Source organism: Branchiostoma lanceolatum, chromosome 8, assembly GCF_035083965.1.
Source record: "Branchiostoma lanceolatum isolate klBraLanc5 chromosome 8, klBraLanc5.hap2, whole genome shotgun sequence".
Classification (NCBI taxonomy): domain Eukaryota; kingdom Metazoa; phylum Chordata; class Leptocardii; order Amphioxiformes; family Branchiostomatidae; genus Branchiostoma; species Branchiostoma lanceolatum.
In genome coordinates, this window is record NC_089729.1 from 4,246,010 (window position 1) to 4,264,662 (window position 18,653).

Below are 18,653 nucleotides of genomic sequence, written 5' to 3' on the forward strand. Positions count from 1 at the left end.
TTAATTCTCCCACGAAGTCCTCAGACTGCGACAATAAGGGACGGAGAGTTTTTGACCTCGTCGCCTTATAATCCATGCTTATCGAAGCTTTTCAGACAGTGTTCTGAATACGTAAGTCTAGAAGGTTTGCATTTCTAGCGGTATTACTTATGTTGCATCTAGCACATATCCCTAAATACCCCGTTTTCGAAAAATCCCGAATTTAAGTACCCCGCGAATTTAGGTTACCCAACGTTAACTCAAACATAGCGCACATTGATTATATTAACGCATTACTTTTGTTCACTTGAAAGTTCATCTGCGTTGGTATTAGTCATTCTGAATGGAGTTTAAACTGTAAACGCCTACACAAGAATTATTTTTGTGTTGTGTTGGTGTGGAATGTTAAGTTAGCAGCATCAAAAAAAGTCTTATGAAGATTTCTTGTTTGCCTCTCTCGATATGAACGTCTGTGGAGACTCGGTACTAGTGATGTATGTCTTAGCGAGTATGGAGGTATGTCCAGTATTAGGGTTAAGTGGCACGAGTATGTGGCTTAAAATCAGGACTATGCCTGTACGTTTGTATTGGCCGTGTATGTGGATGGCTACCAGCACCAAGGACATGTCCGTTTGTATGCATGCATGCATGTGGATGGAGATCAGTAGCAGGGTCAAGTGTGTTGGCGAGTATGGGGATTGAAATCAGTGTCAAGTCAGTAACGTTACATTTGTAACATTCATAACATTATGTGAATGGTGATCAGCACCAAGGACAGGTGTGATAGGGGGCAACCTTATGTGGTTAGGAATGGATATCATTACGAATATATAGTAGGTAACGTTAGGTGTGTTAGCGAGTATGTGAATTGAGAGCTGTGTGGGCATCCTTTGAAACATAATCTGAGTTCTTATGGACACTTTTGTGGGCCTGCTGGGAGGCACGACGTCTTCATCACAAATATGGCGTCTTCCGGGGATCCCGAAGTCGAGTTGAAGGTTTCAGAAAAGGTATGTCTACAGATATTCTTGTACAATTGTTGTAAAACAATGGTGCATGTTACCGTTAGATATATCCTGTTTGTATCATACTTCTCCAAACGGTAATTGTGCGTCCCGTTGTCTGATAAAGGGGAGGGGGAGTCAGATTTCGTGTTAATCGCTCATGTAAAATGGTCGAAAACGACAACGTATGTGGGATATCTTAGAAGACTTTCAGTCAAGCAATTATCTGTAGTGCGTACCCGGAGTACCCTCCAGTGGCTAAGTCGATATTTAAGATTCTTGGTTTAGAAAGCAAAGCTTTATGCACGATTATAGGCGGGATTTTGTGATGTTTTAGGCGGGTAATGTAGGAAGGATATGATATCAGATATACATTTTCATACAAACCTGTTGTTTCCAGGCATGTTCATATCGTTTCTGCTCTAGTCAGGAAGAAGCAACCTACCTTGTAGTACTGTCTCTGGTGATGTCAATCTTAACCTAACGTTACATACCCTAATACACATGTTCCTCGTGCTGAGCTTCATTCCAGGTGCTCCAGGTATACATGCGCAACGTTACCAAATGGGAAAAACGCACAGCGTGAGCCTCATCTACACACTTGTCGTTAGTATTGATATCAATCGAAGTACAGACTGATATAGAATAGACATGTGCTTGGTGTTGATTTCCATCCACATTTAAGACAAACAGACCTGTCCTTGGCGCTCCACTCACATACAAGTATGCAAAAATACGGACCTGTCCTTGGTGCTGATTTCAAGTCACTTAACTCGCTAACAAAAATGTCCCTTGCGCTGATATCCACATACGTTCTTATCAAAGGAGGCAGACAAGTTCAATATACTTTTTTTATTGCTGCACACATAACATTCCACCCGAACCCAACATAAACGTGATGCGTTCATATGATTGATATGTCTATATTTGATCATAATCATATTAACAATAGGTTTAAACACACAAAATAGACACACCATTCGTATTGATCATTTCCATGATTCAACTGCTGTGTTATGAGGATCTTATTGCTATGTACATTTGGAACGGTGCACACACTTGAACACATTGACATGTATAACAAAGTCTTTTCTGACTAAAATAAAACACCCAAATGCTCATACATTTTTCTGAAAGGAATGATAGCACATGATATATTTTGTGTTATTCACAATCATCATCATCATCATCATGTCGGGCGGGTTGCCCGGACTAAGTCAACCCTCTTCCTCCAGTCGCTACGGTCCGCCATTAAGTGCTCACAATATTTAGTTTGTAATTTTCTATGAGCGCACACTTCAAGCTCCGTTGTTGACTTCACACGGCTAAATGAAACACACCTCAAACTGTACTAAAATAACAACTGACGAAGCAAAAATGCATTAACATGTAACACCACCCGGACATGTCAACGAATTGATTATGTCAAGGCCGCTTCGGTGGGATATGCCTGGAAGGCCCTGTTCTTATACACTGTGCAGGTGGGAGGCAGACTAGGGGTAACCGATTTGGGGGCGGCCGGACATTCAAAGTTCGGTGTTGTCATCCGGGTCCAGGGTTCTTCTTCTCTTTTCTCCGGCAGGACTTTAGCGCTGGGATTCCTACGCTTGATGACGTAGATGAGGACAGCCGTCGAAAGTAACACGCCCATGATGCCCCCCGCTATGGCGCCGATGTACTCCGGACGCTGGTACCAGTTTGTGAGCTGGGCTGGCACGGCTCCTACAAATATAGAATTAAATTTGGTCTGTTATTCAAAGGACATCAGAAACACCATGTCGTAATTGTAGGACGTGAAATATTTTAACTGCTAACTTAAACGATAAAAGCGTGTCCATGATTAGCAATCGGGAAAGAGTACGCGTAAGTTAAAATGTAACGCATGGAACTATATTTTTCCCAGACGCCAAAGGAGTTTTCTTTTACAATCGGATTGTCTATGATATATATAAAAAAATGCAAAAGGCGCAAATGATTTTTAGATAGTTTTAGAGAGGCAAGTACACTTATGCCCATTGTTATGTAAGACCATATGTAACTTAGATAGCGTACCACTATTGGTAGGTGAAGTCAATTCCTCGTTTGCAGTGCCTATCTGGTCATGGGCGGCTGTATTGGGATCTTGGACGGTTGTATTGGGATATTGGACGGTTGTATTGGGATATTGGACGGTTGTATTGGGATATTGGACGGTTGTATTAAGGCCTTGAGAGGTTTCATTGAGGCCTTGGAGGGTTGTTGTAAGCAGACTACCGTCTATCTCCGCTGGAAACCATTCTGGCGGAAAGGTGACATCTATGGGCAGCGACTGGTCCTTGGTGATCACGACGTTCACCCGCAGGTCGCAGTCTAATGGCGGTATGCCCAGGTCCGTAGCGAGCACGGTCAGCGACACGAAGGAGATGTTGACAGAAGAATGGTTTAGTGAGGTTGTCAAGAAGATATTTCCTGTGGTAGGATTCACCTGAAACTCACTTGACAGATTACCCTTTCTGTCACTGATGCTGTACCAAAGATTGCCAGCTGTTCCATAGTCGCGGTCAAGTGCAGACACAGTCGTGACGACGTCACCGGGCTTGCTGATGTCCGCGTTGAGATGAGCGGGGCCGTTTTGTGGCTGACAGACAGGAGGTGTGTTCACGCTTATGCGTGAAACCACGGCTCGGACTGTCGCCCTTCGCGCGTTTGCTGGAAAGCCGCCATCACTCGCCACAACTTCCAGTGGATACGTGCCTATCTGTAGGGCACGTTGTACCCGAATGCGTCCATTCATTTCGTCGATTACGAAGAAATCGTTCGCTGACGCAAGACTAAATGTCACGTTAGAGAAGGACGCAGATACGTCATGGTCGCTTGCGTTTATGGTGATAACTTCGTGACCAATAGGAGCGCTCAACACAACATGCACTTCGGACTCTTCGGCTATGCTCAGCGCAGGGATGTTGTCATTGTCGTCTGTAATCGTCATGACAACCGTAGCCGTTCCTGTCAGTGTCGGCGCGCCCCCGTCTATGGCTTCCACGATCAACTCGAACTCTTTGCCTGCGATGGCTTCAAAGTCTAGCTCCATGGTTGTCGCAATGTCCGCTGTCCCGGGAACTAAGGTCAGTGCTGTAGTGTTGGTGAGCTCAACCGCCCTGTACTTCACCTCCCCGTTTATACCAGTGTCGTTGTCAGCCGCTCGGACTGTTGCCACTACCGTTCCAACTGGAGTGTTCTCTACGACCTGGATCCTGTAGATGTCTTGGGTAAAGTTGGGACGATGAACGTTATGCGCGCTTTCTAACTCACAGCCGTCTCCCTCGTACCCAGGGTAGCAGGCGCAGGTGTCGGGCGCGAGACACGTTCCCCGGCTGGAACAGCTGCTCACCGCAGTGCAGTCTGGGATGGTGCACGCCTCTCCCGACCATGACGTATGACAGGTGCAGACATCATAGTCAGTGCACTCTCCGTGTCCTGAAACACAAGGAAACCCCGGTACATGATTACTTTCTAGTATTATAGCGAGCATAGATAGGGTATACGCTTCACCACAGAACTGCAGTATGATTAATAAATGAGTAAACCTGTAATCCTTGCTACTATCATTGGAAAAATAAAATGCCATCAATGTATGCGTCTGTCTTGAACAATTATATTTGAACGCTATGCTAAATGTTTAGATTGTGATGATAGATTATATTAGCTGTTAAGTCGTTAACTAGATATGTTGTTTCAACATTAACTTGATCTATATCTACATAGCACAGTAGTCTGAATTACCAGGAATACATAGAGTTTGTTACCTGAACAGTAGTTGTTTTTCTCACATGAGAAGTCGGTACAGTTGACGCCGCCGTACCCCTTGTCACACTCACACAGCATGGGCTCCACACACACACCGCGGCCTGAGCAGTCATTCCGGCCGGAGCAGTCAGGTCTGCTGCAGTCATCCTTCTCATAACCCTTGAAGCACCTGTGATTGAAAAAAATGCACATAATTCTGTTATCTCGCACGGCTACGGTCATGTGATTATTAGTTATTCAGTGTACATTTATACCCTTTCTCATACAAATTCCTCCCTTTGATTTCAATCGCAGCAGGCTCTGCAAGTCTTGATGTCCAGATTCAAAACAATGCGTGATATATATCGAGCTCTCATCAATGTAACGCTGTGAAAATATTTGATTGTGTAAGAATACTCGACAATGACATGTACCTGCACGTATGATTCCCTGACGACTCGTTTCTGACACAAATCCCGTTACTGCTGCAGTTGTTCAACTCAGGACAGGTCTGCACGAGACTGCAGTCCTTCCCGTCATACCCCGGGTAACAGCGGCACAGGTTTGGCGCGACACAGTCTCCATGGCGGGAGCAGTGGTTGACCGATGGGCAGTCAGGTACGGCGCACGAACTTCCGGTCCAGCCCCAGTCACAAGCACAGACGTCAATGTCCACACAGCGCCCATGTCCTGTACAGTCACACACAAAATCAGAATATTGTATTCGCCAGATGTCACAGTCTTATAGGTCAGTTATTGTAGAATAACAATACGATGAAAACAAATACTTCTCCCCCTCAGAAGGTATTGCCGCCAAACAAGAAATGCCCTGCAAAAACATAACTGCTAGGGTTACCTGTGCAGTTGTCAAGATTCCTGCAGTAAAACTTGTCACATTTGTCCCCCGTATAGTCCTCGTCACACAGACACGTGTCGTGATCCACACAGACTCCGCGGGAGGTACAGTTGTCCGTCTTGTAACAGGTCGGGATCTCACTGCAGTCCGTACCTGTAAAGTATGATTTTATAACACTAGTCCACAATCAAAGGATATTATTTTGAACATCTGAAATATCATAACTGAAGTGCTCTGTTGTATTGAAATAAATGAAATTGAAATAAATAACATAACATGATGACTCCAAAACATGTGTGCTTGAGTATTACAATTACCTATATATCCGCGGACGCACACACATATGTCTGTTTTCATACACAATCCATGCTGCTCGTCGGTACAGTTGTTAACTGCGTGGCACGTTGCTAAAAAATGGAGGGGAAAAAGACTGAGTTAGGTAAAGGATAACAGATACTATCTTGTCCTTTTCTGTTGTTCATCAGATTTATGTTATAGGGTTCAAATGAACAACATTATATAAGTAGAAAGGCAACATTTTCGAGAAAATGCTGGATATTCCCCTCCCATTACCTACATCTCAAATATGACATCCTTAGCATTTACCGTAAGGGAATTATGAAATTTCTGCATGGATTATGCAAAGGAGGTCCTCATTAGCATAATTCATGTCCAGATGCATTTAACCTTCCTAAAGTTACCTACATCTCAAATATGACATCCGTAGCATTTACCGTAAGGGAAATACAAGTTTCTGCATAAATGATGCAAATATGGTCCTCAATAGCATAATTTATATCCAGGTTATTCACCTTTCATAACGACATCCGTAGCATGTACTGAAAAGGAAGTATAAGTTTGTGCATAAACTATGCAACAAATGAGGTCCTCATTAGCATAATTTATGTTCAGGTGTATTCACCTTTCCTGAAGGTACCTACATCTCAAATATGACATCCGTAGCAAAAACCATATATTCCCTCCCTAAAGGAGGGGAATATAATAGTCACTTCAAAGAATATCTAGATCTCAGTACCATGCTGAGAGCAGCTTGTTCCCTCCCATCCCGGCTCGCACTGGCAGAACCCAAGGACGCACTTCCCGTGTTCTTCAGAACAGTCCGTACAGTTTCCTACGTCACAGTCCGGACCGGACCAGCCCGGCATGCACTCACAGGTGTTGTTCACACAGCGCCCCCTACCGGAGCACTGAGAGGGGCACCCTGTAACAGACGACAACAACACGTACTGGTAGGCAGTTCTTCACGATTTTTAAGGTAACACTCATGTTGGCAATACGTGACACTCACTGATGCACATGTAATGGTAACCACCACTACCCAACGTACCTAGTTTGAAAGCCTCCTGCTGTGAGAAGGTCGTGTCGTTTGTAATGACGACATCAAATATGCATTCTTCCAGAAGAACACCTGACAAACCGAGCTGCGCGCAGGTCTCCTCTGCTACCTATGGGAAAACACAAATTCACACAAAGTGAATGTCCTGCTAAGATGTAAATAAAACTGCCCTAAATCATGTACCGTTGAAGCTAACAGAACAAGAGTTATGACTTCACAGGCATATGTAGTGACCTTCTTTTAGTTAGAATTAAGCTATAAAGGTTTCACCTTCCGTTGCTCTGGTGTGAGTCCATCCAAACCAAGTGTTGGTTTGTGACTTTGGTCGGTATATGCGTTATCCATGACGTCATCGGGGTGGAAGTTGGAAGAGTTCCAGGACCAGGAACCCTGAAGGCCACACCCGTGATGTGTGGTATCAATGCGCCCTATATGGAAATTATGTTTTAAGAATATGACTATGATGTATATTATGCAGCTCTTCGAATACAACAATAACACATTGACATCGCTATAAAGATACATCATCATCATCATTATCATCTTTGCTACGTACTCATCAGGGGCAAAGTAGGGGGTGAGTTGAGGTCCCGGGCTAAGGCGGGCAAGCCTGGCACGGAACGACTCAACGATGGGAGCCGTCACAACCGTGCCAGGCAGGGCATTCCACTGGGGAATGTTACGAGGGAAGTAAGAGTGTTTATATGCGTCGGTTCTGGCTTTGATGGTTTGTAATTTGAGATGATGGCTCAGGTTTAGTAAACTGTCAGTGTTTACATTAATAGGATTATCAACTAGTTTGATACGTTCTTAGCACTCACTGAAAGTGACAATCACATGTACAATGACATAGAAAGGGGAGGGAGGGAAATAGAGGGCAAGAAGTACAAGGAGTCTAGTACATGACTCAGCGAATGACGTCACATTCCCATGCAAGGTTCCATCCGGTCCTGTGAAGTCGTTGTCCTCGTCATCGTCCATGTACCCACACAGTCCCTGAGTCTTCTCCTTAAAACCTGCTGTTGGACTGAAGATGACGTTCAGGTACTGACGACCCATCTTGGGCGAGAACCGGATGTCAAATGCAACGGATGCTCCTGGACAATTAAAAGGCGAAGGAAATAAGCGACATTGTATATTAATACTCGCTAAACATATTGGATATTCATTAATGTATCGTTCAAGTTTACAACTAAAGCTACAATGACATTTCCTTACCTGATTCGAAGGTGAATGAAAACAGTATAACCTCTCCGGACTCGGACACGGCGGCACTCGGGATCTCCACAAGGAGATGAACCGTGCCGTTGTTCAGAACGTACGTCTGCCACGAGCTGACATTCTGAAGACTGCCATCAATCCTAGATGATGATGAATGTGAGATAATGAAATTTCTATATAACCAGAACGTCCAAGGTATACCAACAGAGGGACCTAGTTTCACGTCCCGTACAAACACCGTCATTCTATCTATTGAGATGACATCAAGAAGAATGCAAAGTGGTACCGTGCGTAGATATGGTACTAAACGAAGAACCTCTCTGAAGAAGGTGGCACTCTTTCATGTAGTAGTGTGCTCCATAGTTCGACATAAAGGCCGACTTTACCTCTACCAAGAGTACCAGTGAACTGCTGTGATGTCAGTTGTATATCTTGTGATAGAAAAGCTGACCTTTTTCAGATAAGATCTGTGGAGAATTAGAAAGCTCCCCTGTCACCGGACCCTACCTTAAACTCGGCAGGTCAGTGTCAGTAGCATGTTCCGGCGTTGTTATGGTTACGACGCTGTGCCCTGTCTTCACGGCAGCAGCTCCAATCAGAGAGGCGCCTCTGAACCCGAACATGCGAGTCTGCACGCCGAAGTCGTTGTCTGGACTTTTGCAATCCCAGAACTCTCCAATGCCGTGGTAGTCGAATGCACGACCTGAGAAAATAGTTAGGTCCGTTTGCAGGGCTCGAAATTCATCTTTAGGAATAGGTGCACTGGTGCACCCAACTCAAAAAATTGGGTGCACAGAAAGAATTTTGGGTGCACCAGATAAAATAAAGTTGAATGTTCTTCAGGACATAATTACAAAGTTTAACGCTGCTGCCTTTCTTAAGAACTTCAATCTGTAATTCTATAGCTAACTTTAAAGTTTCAAACAAATAATACATTAAATAAAGTACAGTGAAAAGTTATGCTGTTTTTATACTTACATTTCAAGAATATTCTGTATACTTGTGTACAATTAGTACCTTAACCCTATAGGCTACAAAAATACATAGGTGCACCAATGCACCCACAGTCAAAAATTAGGTGCACAGCTCCAATTTTGGGTGCACTGGGTGCACATACACCCACTATTTCGAGCCCTGGTTTGACATTGTAACCCTCGGCGATCACATGTATGAATAATATATTGTAACAATGTGCCATTTTTCAAACTAAACGACATCGTAGGATCTCATAAAGTTGAAAGTACATGTAACTGTGTTATATCATTACAAGAAATGGTCATAAATAGAATGTATGAACCGATATGTACCATCGAGCGTCTGAAGATGTGGATCTCCTCCTGTAGGTCTCGGCCTTCTCAGGTGACAACAGTCCCCGAACCACTGACTGTAGCACACACAGGATGACTGACAGCTGTCAGCTGAGGACCTGCACCTCCCGTTACCGAAACAGTCTGGGTAAAACATATGAGATCCATGATCAATTCTAAGAATAGATACTAAGGACTTTATGTAGAGTAGAGGGTCAGACTGTCACATATATAACAGACAAATGTTTACATACTTTAACCTTATAGTTGTAGCCATACCTTGACAAGGTCTACAGTCCGGCTGCCTACAGTCCACGCCCATCCTGCCCACCACACATGTGGGCGGAGCCCCACACTCAACAGTCTTCTGTGGACACTTGCAGCTACAGCCCACCCACACCGGCTCCTCTCCATTCTCACAGTCAGGACAGCTAGCGGGGGAACTCAAGAGTCAGATACACCGGAAATACAAGGGCATGTTTTCAGATCATAACTAGAAGGTTGTTAGGGTCACGGTCACATGAAACCTCATTTAATTATTTGAGCAAGCTACAAAACCCTAATCATTTACCTTTACTCCTGAAAATACCCTTGCAGCTGTCCTAAAATCAGTAATTATCTATTTTGATCCACATGTAAGAATCCTGACCTGTCTGTACAGAGACAGCCGTGCGGTCCCCGGACGGACTCCTGACAGTTTCCACAGGTGCACCTGCACGGGCAGCTGCCATCTGCCGCGATGACGTCACTGCTGCCGTCTGCACATGGGCAGGAACACTGAAGCACGAGAAAAGCAGGTAAACAGGGAAAAAACAAAGAAAACAAAAGAGAAACATCGTCGACCGTGATAGGTACCAAAATACTAACCTCCATATGCGAGTGAAGAAATGTAGAATTTGATGAGTCCTAGTAACAAACTATTGAGCCTATGAATAACGGTGCTTACGTCACATTTGCCCCCACCGCCCGGTAGCATCTCCCTGGTCCTGTTGTCGGCACACAGACACGGGCAGCGGAGCCGACCTTCCACATCCGGGACCTTCATAGACCCGTCCGGACACCGCTCACAGTTGCATCCACCAGCGATGTCGGGGTGCTGTAGAAGATGCAGCAGCATGGAAAGATATACAAAACGTGAAGGAATACTTCATGATTGTGACACTTCTGGTTACGTTACATGTAACGTTATAACATCAAACTTTAGGAAATGTGAAAGGCAAGTAAGCATGGATTGCTGCGTTTTTACACTGAAATGCTTTGACAAAGATATTCTTATCCACTGTTTGCAAAATTTCAGATGCAATGATGTCCAAACTACACAATGTATTAGTTTAGACTCCTAGTGTGACGCATAGATGTTGAGTTTATATTTACAGTGTAGCTGAAGGTGCCGTCGGAGCAGTTACAGGGACACTGGCAGACCCTGGTGTCGGCGGGGTGTGGCAGAGAAGCGTCACCACCGGGACAGAAACAAACGTTGTCACAGGTGCTGATGTTAGAAGCCTGGGCTGCACAATACCTGGTGACAGAGAATAGAACATGACATTCGTCTAAAGCAAGGACACTTAAACACCTTTAAACATTTTCTCTTTCAAGGAAATGTACAATTATTTTACTAAAACGCGTAAGTAATGCAGCAACAACTACTCGTCTATTTGGCAGTACAGATGAGGTCAGTACTACTCGGTACAGATGTATGACGTCTGACAACTTACAGGTCTGCTTCCATCCATGTTCCATCCCTCCAGACCTTTTCTTGTGAGTGGACCACCGTGACCAGATCTACATCAAGCCGTCCCTTCAGATGCTCTAACTGTGACGTCACCCCCACCCGTTGTGGTCGATCAGGGTGTGGGCATTCCTGCGAGCATGTCTCTGTGGACGTCCTCAGGAGAGCCTTAGCCTCAACAGACGTCGTCATTCGGTAAGGGAAGATGTCTTCCTCAATGTGATTACCTGTTGTAGATACATGATAATAGTTAGTTTGATTTATTGTCATTCAAGCTATGTTAGTTATGTTATACTACGTTAACCTGTTAGAGGAAGATCACTATATGATTTAAGTCCTTTTAAGCTTTGATCCCCTGCACAATTTATGACTTCTTTTTTTTTTACTTTTCACGATTACCGAATGTATCTTATCTTAGTTTTGCAATGCAACCTGTTAACCATCTGCAGTTAATTTGTGTCGTGTGTATGAGGCCCCCTTACAATTTCCTAGACTGGGGATGTCCGTAGCCAAAGAGAGCACCCACCAAACAACTGCTGAAGTCCCGCCGTTGCCGTGTCCTCCACCTCGTATTCGTCCCGCACAGGCAGGTCCAGGTAAAAGGTGGGCGTGGCCACCATCTCCATAACAACAAACGTATCACTTTCGAGCGCTTCACCCTCGTAAGAAGCTATAGTGATTCTTGATGAAGACTGTTGTGTGAATGGTAGAACAAAAACCTGTTAGTTCAATATCCACCGATACCATCTTCATAACGATAAATAGACCGATCCCAAAGCCATGCCCCCTGTTCTTTTTCGAGAACCTACGGGGTTAAAGCAGGGCTTGCCGGACCCAAAATGGCCGCTGCGACAAGGTTGTCAATAATACCACTGATTTCGGTTTAGCTTTTGTGGCTATGAAACCCTTTCAGAATGGCCTCCTTATAGCAGGCTCTACCGGGCCTGGGGGGGGGGGATTATAATACACTTTTTATTGCCAGCCCGTCCCGTAACCATCAGTCAGCCTGTAACCAAAATGGTTAGAATGGTTGCAGGCTGGCTGATTGGTTTTTGGTTACATTCTGGCTGATGGTTACGGGCTGGCTGCGAAACGGCCCGGTTGAAGCGGTAGGCGCCGCATAACATTACCTTGTCAGTGGGTATCAGCGCCCGGTTTTTGACAACCAGCCGATGCATGTGTAAAACAGGGTGCATATTTTGACAGGGTTCCCATTGTACTGGCTGCATGCATAACAGCTGCATGGTCTTCAGTAACCAAGAGTTACTAATGCCTACTTTTACTTCCCTGTTCACTTTCAAATTAACCAGTTTCACACACAAGCAACGGAAGAGGCGAAACTCTGCGCTAGCGGACTTAGCAGTAGTTGGCATGTGTTACAAGCTTCCTGCTCCTTGAGTGCCCGATCTATATTTTTTCAATTCGTTTTTATCCTGAGCATGTATGCAACCATTACAGTGGGAAATGTGTCACAGATATACATATCCTGCTTTACACGTATCGTCTCTGTCCTACTAGCCCTGTTTTTTACGGGGGTGTGCGAAGTAGAACAGGGGGTTCTATACGTTCGATATAGCATTCTATAGGATCGGTCTATTGCAAGCAAAGTCCTAGCTATAAATGTTTGCATGCATCGTTGAAACTAAAATTCTGTGTTTCCGTATGAAGTAGAACCAGGAGACACATGTATGCATATTGTAATCAACACTCAAGCAAAGCTTAAGAGACAATAAACTAACCGCCTCCTCATTCTGGTCGAACTGAAACCACTGGCTGCCATCTTGTGGACTCCTTCCTGCAAAAGCGTCGATGTCTGGTTTCGTCACAGTACTGGCCATCTTCATGCTTCCAGCTGACTGTTGTTCATGACATACACGTTTATATAAAATAAAGAAAAACAATACATGGCCTTTTCAACTAAATATATAGAATACTGTCAGAATGTTTGAACCGGTCTGAATCTATACCCACTGTAATTATAGTCTGAGTACTTTTGATAATAATTCATATCAAGCGTAGAAAGCAATATCAACATGTCTTTCATGATTTCTTTATAAATCATGGATCTTTCATGATTTCTTTATAAATCATGAGATGTTTTAATAAAATCTTGAGATTTTTAAAGATGAAACATCTTGTATCTTGAGATTTTTTCAAAGCATCTCGAGATGCTTTGAAACCATCTTGGAAAAATCTTGAGACCTTAAGATCTCGAGATTGTCTCATAAAATCTCAAGATTGTCTCAAAATCTCGAGATTGTCTCATAGAATCTCGAGATTATCTCATCAAATTTAGCAAAAAATCTTGAGATTTTTAGAATAAATCTTGAAATTTTTGCATGATCAACGAGCTTTGGGTCATTATGATCCATTGTGTGACAGAGAAAGGTTCCACAAAATATTGGACATGTACCTTTAAGCTGTAAACGGTCGGAAGGATTAGTCCAACGCGCTCTGCTCAGTCCAAAAATAATCTGCCAGCTGTTTTCATTACCTTGTCGCTCTTAGAATTACTCATCGATTTTAAAAATCATAGTGAAACGTTATGGAAATGACATGAGAGGTGAAATGATTTAAGACACAGGTCTTACCGATGCATAAAGAGTATATTCCAGGGACACCGATGCCCACTTCTCCCCTGGAATACAGACCTTGTCTATGATACAGACTCGCACCTTCTCTTTGTCAGTTTGTAGGGACTTCCTACCTCGGTAAGGAGAGCTGAATCTACAGGGGAATAGAATACAAGACAATGTACAAGTTGCTGAAAAGATTTGTTTACTTTTATGAAATATTCCCTCAATAATCCATCTATAAATCAAGTTACAGCATAGAAGATAAATATCTTTTTACCTTTGGAATGTCTCTGCTTCGCCTGCCAGTTCTATCTCTACATTCCCTCCAATAAACTGGACTTCAGATTTCTCAAGTGTCCTCCGGCGATACCCTAATGTTGACAGAGTGTTAGACAGCCCGATGTCCGCAGTGAATCTGGCGTTGACGCTCGCCGTGAGTTGGAATGCTCCGTCCTAGAATTGTTTAGAAAACCTTGTATATGCCACAACGTTTTCTTAACGTGTACCTTTTGACATGTTCGTTTTGTAACAAAATACATTCAATTGTAGGAAGCTGTCATAGAATAGAAATATATGTCTATAACGTGCCTCTGAATGTGGCGTATGAAGCCACTGGTTTTATCCACATGAAGGTTGAAATATTAACCATTTTGTCTTATGCTGTACCTATCAGTAAAACTGCTACTTATTAAGATATGATGTTGCTTACCATAACGACATCCTCACCAGCTATGTCCCATCTCATTGCGCTGTTTCCGACACCAGGAGGTATTTTTGAGGCGTTCATGGCTGTAGGCTCCACGTCCATGACAATGAACCCAGAGCCCGGGGCCACACGTTTAGACAGAACCTAAAACAGTGAATTGAATGAGCGGCACTTTCAGCATGTGTAATGCATCAACCATCTACCAATTGTGTTGCTTATGATAAGCTGTAAAGCTTTTGGACCAGTACCATCGCCAATTAGATCTGGATATGAAACCTATCTCTAACAGTAGCATCAAGTCACACAGACCCCCCAAAAAATAAAAAAATAACAAAAAGGAAAATACGATATTTGTAAATTTCCAATTTGGGTAATCTGTGAACACGTGAAACTCTACCAATGATAGGCATGGTGGTTCCATAACAGAAGTAGTCTGCGTACCTTTGCGGCGAACCTGCCCGTTTTCCTGCCCACCACCACACTGCCCAGCTGCAGCAGGAGATCCCGGGCCTCGGTAATCAGCAGCCTGGTCTCACCTGTAGTTCCGCCAGAGCACGACAGGGGAGGGGGCACGTCCTGTCCACTCACGGTCGGTAACCGCTCCAGAATCCTGCTCAGAAAAGAAAGTTGAAGGAAATGATGGCTGATAGAATATACCAAATGAAATAGCATACTAAAAATATGCAAATGCAAGTTAGCTACCTGTATACTCCTCCAGAGCAATCTGCGAGGTTTGTTTGGATGACGGTACCGAAGGCTGTGTCGGTCAGCCTGGTAACGAACTCCAGCATCCCGTTACTATGGTTCCCAGCGATGACGTCACCGACTGTGATGTCCGGCAGGTTTGGGTCACTTTCATGGACGACCAGGCGCAGGCTGCCGCCGGGTCCCACACATTTGTAAACCTTCACATCTGAAGAGATATAAGGAACGTTGATAACTTGAAGCTACATTCAGGAAAACTAGGATTGAAAGTATAAAAGTTAATCAGCCAGCTAAGGCAGTAAGGGTTTTCAAAATTTGTCCATGCTTTAAAGATGCACTATTTCTGATTTCTGATCCTAGTATGCGGATCCAGGATTGGGCTACACAGCCACAGAAGAGCATGCAGAGGAGGACAACCTTCCCAGTAATCTTCGAGAGCGAAGAAACTGCCATCATCATTTCTGATTGTGTGTTTGATAAGTGATTGTTGACAATGTAACTGGCGTTGATATTTACAGCAATGTTGAAGTACATTTAGTTTCCGTAAACAAGAGAACCTCAACCAAACAATGTTACGGTTTTAATTTGGCCAACTCACTGGGATCTATCACGTGTGTGTTGTCTCCCTGAAACGTTCCGTTCCCTCGGATCACGCTCTCTATGACAGAAAGTGGCGGTTCCTGTTCCATGGTGCTGAAGTCCACGACTGGCTCAAGTCGGACCCTCTGGCTGAAGTCCGCGTAGTTGAACATGTCCTCCAGGGTGGCAGGATGCGCAGCAACTAGAGTGTAGGCTCCTAATGAAAACAAATGTAATAGAAAGGTGAGAAATGTAAAGTAAAAAAAATGACGAAATGTACTAGCTACAAGCAAATCAGTCGTATGTATGTATGTATAACGTGCCACATAATCCAACGTACCTTCAACCACAACCTGTTCGACCTTGTGCAGCACGCCGCCCGCCTGAGGACTGGACAGCACCTGGCCGAGCTGCACGTCCAGCTCGCCCTCCTGGATGAACAGGGTAGCTCCCCAGGACGAGAAGCGGACCTGACAGTGGTACAGAGGGGCGCCATCTGCCGGGACGTACTTCACGTTGTGACCTGTCAGGACCTTCTCAATGCGCGTCGTGTCGTTGTAGAGAGGGTATACAAAACCCTTCGGACATCGGCTCTGGTCCCAGACTTTACAGTAACCGGCCTCCTGGAGAGAAACCAAACAAGTACTTTACCAAACAGAAAAGATACATATTTCATGTCAATAGTTAAACCAAAGCTGTAAACTGTAGATACTGTCTTCGTATCTTAATCGGTGGATGTTCCGTTTAAGACATCACAAAATTTCCGGCAAACGCACCAACAGACTTTTTTTAGTTACGTAGAAAAGTCTTGGTATTAACTGTAACAACCCACCGTGTCCTTGAAACATCCCTCCACATCCTGGCACCTCAGACACGACTCAACAGTAGTGGTAGACAGGGACGAGTTACACTGCCGATATTCACAGTCAACAACCTGGGCAAAAAAATGGCGCCAATAAAAACCTGAAACGATTCCGCATTGATACACCTAGCTAAACGTCACATTAGATAGTTTGCCAGGCTTGGTTATCTGCAGTTGGAACCATTTCATGTAATATTGTTATTCCAATGGATACCAATTATAAAGATTGAAAACAAGTGGATGGACATAGATATATTAAACTTTGTTTTACATACCTCTATGTCGTCCGAACATAGACCCTTCTTGCCGACAGTGAAACAGTTGTGGTAGAACCATGTAGGACAGGGTATGACGTCAGGTCCGCCGTACAGGCCAGATTCACAGGACTGAGTCTGGTCACACCATCCGCAGCCCACGGACTGGACACAGGACTTACACGTGCTGAACCTGCCGCAGTAACTTACAGTACATCCACGTCCCTGTGGACAAAATGAGTGTCAGGCTGTTAGAATATAGGCTTCAAAGATAAAAAGAATTCTAAACGCATTTTGCATCACAAGCGTTCTTGGTTGCGGTAGAACTGGTGAACAAACTACCAACGTACATTTTGCTTGCACGAAACTAGCGTTAACATTACGTGTGGCTACGTAAGTGTGCCACACAGCACACTTCGACGGCGTCAAAAGTACACGGGAAACACGTTATGACGGCCGTCCCAGGGTGCCATATGGGACACCCAGAACGGCTGTTTTTTTACGGTCTCCACATTGATATTAGACACAAACAGTTGTCAATACTTGGTCAAGAAATAGCTCAACAATCATATTTTACTTTTCCTCTTTTGATTTCTACGTACGAAGGACGGAGTTTTGGAAAATGTGGAATTTGCGAAGTTCGTACGGAGCACGCTTACATACCTGCTACGTTGATACAGCCAAATATCACTTTTATCAATTCAGGAAATTGCTACTGTTGCATGGCATTGTTAGAATAATGCCATGCAACAGTAGCAATTTTCTGAATTAAGACAACGACAATCTAATAAAGAGAACATATCTAAAACAGAAATCTCAACTCTATAACCATACATGAAGTATTAATGATTTTATCAACATATTGAAGATTTGCTTTGTTACCTGCCACCCGTTCCTACACCTGCAGACATTAGGCCCGACACACACGCCAAATTCACCGCAATCGTCGAGATCCTGGCAGTTGGGCTGGGAGCAGTCCGACCCACTCCAGCCTCTGTCACAGTAACAGGTCGTCTCGAGGCAGGCTCCGTTGCGGGAACAATCGTTGAGACAGCCGCGCGCTGGGGACATTGAATATGTACAAATGTACATGTACCTCATCAATTGTAAACAATGAATTCCCATCACCACATGAGATGGACCGCACTGTACACACATGTTGCTATTCTAGCCACATGATCAACAATACTGAACAATAGAGTGTAAATATCTACCATATAGCATGTCCATTAATAATGTAATCAGAACGTATTTGATATCACCCTCATTGCTTGTTCTACTCACCAACAGGCAGCTTGCAGAAGAACGGATAGCGGGAATCACACTGTGCCATGAGGACAGCGCTTGCACCTGCGTTTTGTCGATACACCCAACATGCTCGTTCGGCGCTGGAGAGCTGAAATAATGTAATCCATTATCAATGCGTATTCTTTTGTTTAATATTCATTAACGACAACCAAAATCTCAAAACAAAATCAATATCCATATACATGTCAAGATCTGCTCACCTCCTGATCTATCCAAAATGGTTCCGGCGCGAAGTTGACATCGTCCATTTCTCTCTGTAATGCAGCACTTAACAAGTGCAACTCCTTGTCTGACGCCTTCATCACTACCTGTGCGTATTGTTTCTGAAAGACAATAGCATAACGTCACGTTAAAATCATGTATTTGTGTATTTCTAAACCTATCGAACTCAATTTACCAATGGTACATCATACGAACCATCATATGGTTTGAGTTTTAAGAAAAA

General features: G+C 44.0%; 2 protein-coding genes and 1 long non-coding RNA gene across 3 annotated transcripts; all 3 read right to left on the reverse strand.

Moving 5' to 3' along the window:
- Positions 1-1,854: 1,854 nt before the first annotated feature.
- On the reverse strand, positions 1,855-14,638 carry LOC136440508 (uncharacterized). Its single transcript, XM_066436559.1, has 23 exons — positions 14,504-14,638; positions 14,072-14,247; positions 13,810-13,945; positions 12,954-13,074; positions 11,745-11,888; positions 11,205-11,445; positions 10,864-11,008; positions 10,436-10,585; positions 10,139-10,266; positions 9,769-9,920; positions 9,490-9,633; positions 8,690-8,885; positions 8,180-8,322; positions 7,864-8,058; positions 7,232-7,389; positions 6,953-7,070; positions 6,641-6,826; positions 5,922-6,011; positions 5,605-5,757; positions 5,183-5,438; positions 4,769-4,938; positions 3,036-4,439; positions 1,855-2,705 (listed from the first exon to the last, which is right to left on the reverse strand). Exons 1-23 carry the CDS (start codon positions 14,600-14,602, stop codon positions 2,404-2,406), a joined length of 5,007 nt encoding a protein of 1,668 aa, XP_066292656.1. The 5' UTR covers positions 14,603-14,638; the 3' UTR covers positions 1,855-2,403.
- Positions 14,639-15,777: 1,139 nt separating this feature from the next.
- Positions 15,778-16,460, reverse strand: LOC136440509 (uncharacterized). The gene is made up of 3 exons (XM_066436560.1): positions 16,452-16,460; positions 16,125-16,407; positions 15,778-16,001 (listed from the first exon to the last, which is right to left on the reverse strand). The coding sequence occupies exons 1-3, from the start codon at positions 16,458-16,460 to the stop codon at positions 15,778-15,780; spliced, it is 516 nt and encodes a 171-aa protein (XP_066292657.1).
- Positions 16,461-16,612: 152 nt separating this feature from the next.
- Positions 16,613-17,956, reverse strand: LOC136439618 (uncharacterized). Its single transcript, XR_010756551.1, has 3 exons — positions 17,783-17,956; positions 16,922-17,125; positions 16,613-16,718 (listed from the first exon to the last, which is right to left on the reverse strand). It is a non-coding gene; the product is annotated as an uncharacterized lncRNA (long non-coding RNA).
- Between the last annotated feature and the right edge of the window lie 697 nt (positions 17,957-18,653).

What these genes read in the sequence shown, in the direction of transcription:
- LOC136440508 (XM_066436559.1), bottom strand. Translation starts at nt 14,602, where the DNA reads ATGGACGTGGAGCCTACAGCCATGAACGCCTCAAAAATACCTCCTGGT. An exon ending in ACTGACCTGCCGAGTTTAAG is followed by an intron (nt 8,323 to 8,689) that starts GTAGGGTCCGGT and finishes ATCATCATCTAG; the next exon opens with GATTGATGGCAGTCTTCAGA. An exon ending in GACGTCATTCGCTGAGTCAT is followed by an intron (nt 7,390 to 7,863) that starts GTACTAGACTCC and finishes ATTTCCATATAG; the next exon opens with GGCGCATTGATACCACACAT.
- LOC136440509 (XM_066436560.1), bottom strand. An exon ending in CGAACAGGTTGTGGTTGAAG is followed by an intron (nt 16,002 to 16,124) that starts GTACGTTGGATT and finishes TGTTTTCATTAG; the next exon opens with GAGCCTACACTCTAGTTGCT.